The following is a 7,500-nucleotide window of genomic DNA, read 5'->3' on the forward strand; positions in this document are numbered from 1 at the left end:
CATACAGTCTAGCCACCCATGGCTGTCGCATCTGCATTGATGAGTGGTCCCTCTCGAAATATACCGAGGGTCTCACTGAATCCTTCACAGACCGTAGTTACCCTCCCAAACTTGTTCAAAAACAAATCTCGCGTGTCTTACCTTTACAGTCTCCCATCACCCCCAAAGTCCTACCGTCCAGCCACAGAGGAGCATTCCCCTCGTACCACCCATGACGGGAGTAACAATTACATTCTCCGCCAGGGTTTTGACTACCTCTCGTTGTGCCCTGAAATGAGAAATGTCTTGCCTGCTATCCTGCCCACCCCTCCTATAGTGGTATTCTGCCATCCACCAAACCTATATGATATAATCATCCATCCCTACACAACCCCTGCTCTTAATCCCTTACCTCATGGTTCATACCCCTGTAGTAGACCTAGATGTAAGACATGTCTCATACATCCTCCAACCACCACCTACTGCAGTCCGGACACAAACAACACCTATCCCATCAAAGGCAGGGCTATCTGTGAAACCAGTCATGTGATCTACAAGCTAAACCACAATCACTGTGCTGCATTCTATGTGGGCATGACAACCACATGAAAGGCCACTGCAAACTGTGGCCAAGAAACAAAAGGACCACCCTGTCCTGAACACGATGCCAAACATGACGTTCTTCATTTCAATGACTGTGCCATACGGATCGTTCCCATCAACACCAGCTTTTCTGAATTGCACAGGTGGTAACTTTCCCTGCAATATGTCCTACATTCCCCTAACCCTCTTGGCCTCACCCTTCGTTAGTCATTGCCCTCGCCCATCCAGCCCCTCCCCGGTTTCCATTCTGGCACTACTCAGCCTTCATTTCACCATTGCACTGAGTCTTTTTACTTCACTTCTTTTTTGCTCTCCTCCCCACCTCTCCCGTCCAACCTCCCGACTCCACATAGCCACATAGCTGCCCAACCCTCTCTTCCCCTCATCCCCGTGTGCTCCCCAGCAGCACTGCACTGTCTGCCACTGCTACCCTACTATCCCTCCCCCATCCTGCCCCAGCCTCCTCATTACCCCCACACAGTCACCATTCCCATCCTGCACTAGTGCTGCTGCTCACAATGTGGCCGTCAGTTGCCTGAGACTGCAGTTGTGTGTGTGTGTGTGTGTGTGTGTGTGTGTGTGTGTGTGTGTGTGTGTGTGTGTGTGTTTGGAAACATTCCTGGAAACTTTTTCTTGAAGTATGTTAAGGTCGCTGTCCATATTGGCCTGGATGTCTTCAATCAAGTCAAATTGCTTCCCTTTCAGTGAAAATTTCAGTTTAGGAAACAGGTAGAAGTCCGCAGGGGTCAAATAAGGGGAATATGGCAGTTGTGGAAGCACAGGAATTTTGAATTTGGTCAAATATTCAACGTTGGTGAAGGCACAATGAGCCAGACCATTGTCATGGTGCTGCACCCAACTCCTGTCTTTCCACAATGCAGGCCTTTTATTCCACATCTTTTCATGCAAACGCTCAAAGACACATTTGTAGTAATACTGGTTAATTGTATGTCCTCCAGGGGTAAATTCACAATTAATAATACAGGTAGAATCGAAAAGAATCACCAACTTTGTCTTCACCTTCGACCGATTTTGCCGTGCTTTTATCAGTCGTGATTCTGGAGTCTTCCACTGTGGAGACTGCACTTTGGTTTCAGGAACATATCCATATACCCACAATTCATCACCTGTAATTACCCTGTTTAACAAATCTGGGACATTTTTAGTCTGATTAATCAGATCTTGGTACGCGTCAAGTCAATATTGTCTCTGGTCACTTGACAACACTTTTGGAATGAATTTTGCAGGCACTCGACTTATGTTCAGATCTTCAGTTAAAATTGATAGAACTGCATAGAAACCATCTCCCTAATTGTAAGTTTACGACCAGAGCACAGTAATCGTAAACGTTCACAACATTTTCATTCATTTTTAAGGTGGAAGGACAGCCAGATTGTATTAATCATCTAATGATTCATGGCCATTTTTAAATCTGTTGAACCAGACAAAAACATTTGACTGTCTCATACAGTTATCTCCAAAAGCTGTTTTTAATAGTTCGTAAGTCTCAGAAGCTGATTACCTGGTTTTAAAACAAAATTTCATACAAACTTGTTGCTCTGTTTTTACGTCCAATAATCATGTAGACAGAATCTGGCAACAAGCCCTAACAGACTCGCACTCAGTCAGCTTCCACAATGAACTGAATAAAAGAAACACAGTTTTCTGTCAGAGAGCATTCAAGGACAAGGCAATGACTCACTCCCCACCTTTTGTGTACCTGCCTGCCAAACCAGTAAGCAGTAGCAGAACCATTCCTCAAACTTTCCAACTACACCTTGTATTTGTCTGTCATCTATTTTTGACAAAGGCCTTACTGCCCGAAAACTTTATTTGTGACAGTCTTTTTGTTGTACATGACATTCTATGGCTCTGAAAAAGGATTTGTGCAAGATCTACTCAGCTATTCAGATAGTTGTTACCTTTACTCCAAATTATTTATACTCCACCAAAGACTTTCCATGCCATATCACATATACAATACAGTTTGTGGAACTCTGACATTGTTTTGTCAGGAGGAGGAACAGCAACTTTAATTAATTTTATTTCTTTAGTTTCCTGTCTTACGATTAATTATGTTTACATTTCTGTTAATGTTGACTAGATCCAATAGTATTTGTTCATTTTTAAGGCAGAGAATGTTGATTGTGAACTGCTGAGAGGCTCAAAATGTACAAATATTAAACTGTGAAATTAGCTCATTAATCACATTAGAATGACTCTAGTAATAGCTTGAAACTGAACATATTTGTTCAAAACTAGTCACCATTAACTCAAATGTGAATGCAACTTAGACAGAGAACAAGAGAGAGTAAAATGCAACAAAATATATACGAGGTACATCATGTGCAAACATACTACCTTACAAAACATGTTTTAGAGTTGAACACACAAAGTTCGAGTATTTGTTTATGGATTATGTAAATCATTTGAGACCACCATCTGCAACAATTGTTTATAGAGACCGTGCATTATTTCCTTTTGCTAAAATAATGCAATTTAATTTTTGTTCTTGCTTCTATCACACACATTAATATTTGTTTCTTTTCACAGGCAGCCAGAACAATTTGTAATTGGAGGTGGATTTTTTAATCAGTTCCATTTTGTAACAAATGATGAGAAGAAGTGTTCAAAGGCTGGAGCAATTGTTGGCATAGCATTTTCAGGGAATAATGTGCATTGTACTTCCACCCTACTGGATACAGATATAAGGTGCAAAGCTGAAGTTGCAAGTCTTATGGATGAAGTGAGTGCACAGAAGTTTACAATAAATACTATTCTTTTACAGGGTAGTTTATAGACAAGATATCAGTGATAACCTGTCATGACAGAAATTATCTTGCGTAACTATTCCTAAAGTAAACAATTTTTCAAGAAAACCATAAAATTGAGAGAGAAAATTGCTGGCCATTGTTTATCTTCAGGAGAAATGTCACTGCTGCTGGCAGATATATATGAAATTACAAACACTATCCTAGCTTTTGAACTATGGTTCTATAAGAGGGATGGATTGGGAAAAGTTAAAGAAGATCAATTCATTCAGTGCCCAGGATGAGTCCTCTGTCTCCCCACTTCCTTACAACTGGAGGATTCCTCTCATCCTGGGGTCTGTTTGACATGTGCTTCCTTTTTGAACTTTTGCAAACTATCCCCCTCTCCTCACCAAGGAAGGAACTGGAACTATCAGTCCCAAAAGCTAGGACAGTGGCGGAAGATTTCACATTTCTCCTGAAGGTAAGCACTGGCCAGCACTTTTGTCACTCAGTTTTCTTTTGTAATGTCGTAGTCATTATAGAATTTATGCTGAAACTTAATGCAACCATTTATTTCAGAACAGAAATTATATTGCAGTAAAATAATTAATCTTTAGTCCTAAATGTATTCAGATTTTGTGGATTTTAAACCCCTTTTTCGACTATATGATTTAAGTGAATATTGTGTTGAGCCTACAAAACTAGAGGAAAAATACCAGAACAATATTGCAGCTTTTAGACGTAATTAGGTTCCACTAGTTCCCATCTCTGTAGCTGAATAGTCTGACTCTTCATGCACAGGACTTGGGTTCAATTTCAAGTGCTGCTAGGAATTTTTCTTGGTGAGATGACTGGAACAGGGTGCGCTTAGTCTTGTGATGCTAATTGAGCAACTACTTGTACGGGAAGTACTCTTGAGAGTTCACAACTGGTGGGAGAAGACCGATGAGATGATCGCTTGCTGCTCCGTGCCAAATTGGCACAGGACGACATTGTAGCTGGTCAACGTCAAGTGGCTGCAGAGTTGTTCTTTGTTGCTCATCATGCCAAAGCTCTGTAATCAGTTTGTACTGTTCCAGAACATGTGCGAGAAATGATTCTCAGGTAATGACTGAGGGCTATAGTAGCCAGTTATGTCAATAACAGGCTGTTACCATTGCTTTAACTTTGGGTCTGCACCTTTTGCATCCAGATGAATTAAGTTGACATTTTTTTCATATATGGAGAACACTCAAAGAGAAAAGATACAAATGAAGCAATAAAATCTAGCCATGTAAATAGATCCAATCTGAAATCTTTAATTTTATAGCCTGACAGTGAATCAACAAAAACAACATGATGCACACAGTTTTGTGTACTATCTGCTCGTCTAATATAGGATGCCTAGGAAGCTGTTTTCTCGGATTGCTAGACAACAATTCGAGCAAATCTACATCTACATCCATACTCCGCAAGCCACCTGACAGTATGTGGCGGAGGTTACCTTGAGTACCTCTATCAATTCTCCCTTCTATTCCAGTCTCATATTGTTCGTGGGAAGAAAGATTATCGGTATGCCTCTGTGTGGGCTCTAATCTCTCTGATTTTATCCTCATGGTCTCTTCGCGAGATATACATAGGAGGGAGCAACATAGCCGCGCGGGATTAGCCGAGCGGTCTAAGGTGCTGTAGTCATGGACTGTGCGGCTGGTCTTTGGCAGTTAAGTCCCATAAGATTTCACACACATTTGAACATTTTTTGGAGCAACATACTGCTTGACTCCTCAGTGAAGGTATGTTCTTGAAACTTCAACAAAAGCCTATACCGAGCTACTGAGCGTCTCTCTTGCAGAGTCTTCCACTGGAGTTTATTTATCATCTCTGTAACGCTTTCATGATTACTAAATGATCCTGTAATGAACCGCACTTGGATCTTCTCTATCTCTTCTATTTACCCTACCTGGTTATGGATCCCACACCTGTGAGCAGTATTCAAGCAGTGGGCGAACAAATGTACTTTAAACCTACTTCCTTTGTGTTCAGGATTCTTCCAATGAATCTGTCTGGCATCTGCTTTACCAATGATTAATTTTATATGGTCATTCCATTTTAAATCACTCCTAATGCCTACTCCCAGATAATCTATGGAATTAACTGCCTTCAATTGATGACCTGCAATATTATAGCTAAATGATAAAGGATCTTTCTTTCTTTGTATTTGCAGCACATTACACTTGTCTACATTGAAATTCAATTGCCATTCCCTGCACCATGCGTCAATTTGTTGCAGATCCTCCTGCATTTCTGTACAATTTTCCATTGTTACAACCTCTCGATATACTACAGCATCATCTGCAAAAAGCCTCAGTGAACTTAATAATGTTATCCGCAAGGGCATTTATATATATTGTGAATAGCAATGGTCCTACAACACCTCCCTGTGGTTACTCTTACTTCAGAAGACTCTCTCCATTGAGAATGACATGGTGCATTCTGTTATCTAGGAACTCTTCAATCCAATTACACAATTGGTCTGATAGTCCATATGCTCTTACTTTGTTCATTAAGTGACTGTGGGGAACTGTATGAAACGCCTTGCAGAAGTCAAGAAACAACTAGACATCTACCTGCGAACCTATGTCTATGGTCCTCAGAGTCTCGTGGATGAATAGCGCGAGCTGGGTTTTACACAATCGTCTTTTTCGAAAGCCATGCTGATTCCTACAGAATTTCTAGCCTCCAGAAAAGTCATTACATTCAAACATAATATGTGTTCCAAAATTCTACAACTGTTCAACATTAGAGATATAGGGCTATAGTTCTGCACATCTGTTCAACGTCCCTTCTTGAAAACAGGGATGAACTGTGCCCTTTTCCAATTTTTTGGAACGCTGCACTCTTCTAGAGAACTACGGTACACTGGTGCAAGAAGGGGGCCAAGTTCCTTCGCATACTCTGTGTAAAATTGAACTGGTATCCCATCAGGTCCAGCGGCCTTTCCTCTTTGAGTGATTTTAATGTTTTTTCTCTCCCTCTGTCATCTATTTTAGTATTTACCGTTTTGTCATCTGTGCGACAATCCAGAGAAGGAACTAGAGTGCAGTCTTCCTCTGCAAAACAGTTTTGGAAAAAGACATTTAGTATTTCGGCCTTTAGTCTGTCATCCTCTGTTTCAGTACCATTTTGGTCACAGAGTGTCTGGACATTTTGTTTTGATCCACCTACTGCTTTGACATAAGACCATAATTTCTTAGGATTTTCTGCCAAGTCAGTACATAGAATTTTACTTTCGAATTCATTGAACGCCTCTCGCATAGCCCTCCTCACACTACATTTCGCTTCATGTAATTTTTGTTTGTCTGCAATGCTTTGGCCATCTTTATGTTTGCTGTGAAGTTCCCTTTGCTTCCGTAGCAGTTTCTTAACTCGGTTGTTGTACCACGGTGGCTCTTTTCCATCTCTTATAATCTTGCTTGGCACATACTCATCTAATGCATATTGTACGATGCTTTTGAACTTTGTCCACTGATCCTCAACACTATCTGGACTTGAGATAAAACTTTTGTGTTGAGTTGTCAAGTACTCTGAAATCTGCTTTTTGTCACTTTTGCTAAACAGAAAAATCTTCCTACCTTTTTTAATATTTCTGTTTACGGCTGAAATCATTGATGCAGTAACCTCTTTATGATCGCTGGTTCCCTGTTCTGCCTTAACTGTTTCAACTAGTACGGGTCTGTTAGTCACCAGAAGGTCTAAATTGTTATTGCCATGATTCCGTTCTCTGTTTAACTGCTGAAGGTAGTTTTCAGATAATGCACTTAAAAAGATTTCAATGGTTTCTTTGCCGCTGCCACCAATTATAAACATTTGAGTCTCCCAGTCTATATCTGGTAAATTAAAATCTTCACCCAGAACTATAACATGGTCGGGAAATCTACTTGAAATATTTTCCAAATTTTCCTTCAGTTGCTCTGCCACAACAGCTGTTGAGCCACAGGGCCTATAAAGACATCCAATTACCATGTTTGAGCCTGCTTTAACCGTGACCTTCACCCAAATTATTTCATGTTTCGGATCTCCTTCAATTTCTTTCGATACTATTGCACTTTTTATCGCTATAAACACGCCTCCCCCTTCACTGCCCAGCCTGTCTCTGCGGTATACATTCCAATCTGAGTTTAGAATT

General features: G+C 40.6%; 1 protein-coding gene across 2 annotated transcripts in view; it reads left to right on the top strand.

Moving 5' to 3' along the window:
* The window catches only part of LOC126278984 (F-box only protein 22-like), a 167,627-nt gene that overhangs the window by 111,985 nt on the left and 48,142 nt on the right, over positions 1-7,500 (top strand). For both annotated transcript variants that reach the window (XM_049979286.1, XM_049979287.1), the window contains exon 8: positions 3,136-3,328. In XM_049979286.1, the coding sequence (XP_049835243.1) occupies positions 3,136-3,328 (193 nt within the window). The remainder of the gene's footprint in view (positions 1-3,135; positions 3,329-7,500) is intronic.

The sequence above is a fragment of the Schistocerca gregaria genome, chromosome 6 (assembly GCF_023897955.1).
Source record: "Schistocerca gregaria isolate iqSchGreg1 chromosome 6, iqSchGreg1.2, whole genome shotgun sequence".
NCBI lineage: Eukaryota > Metazoa > Arthropoda > Insecta > Orthoptera > Acrididae > Schistocerca > Schistocerca gregaria.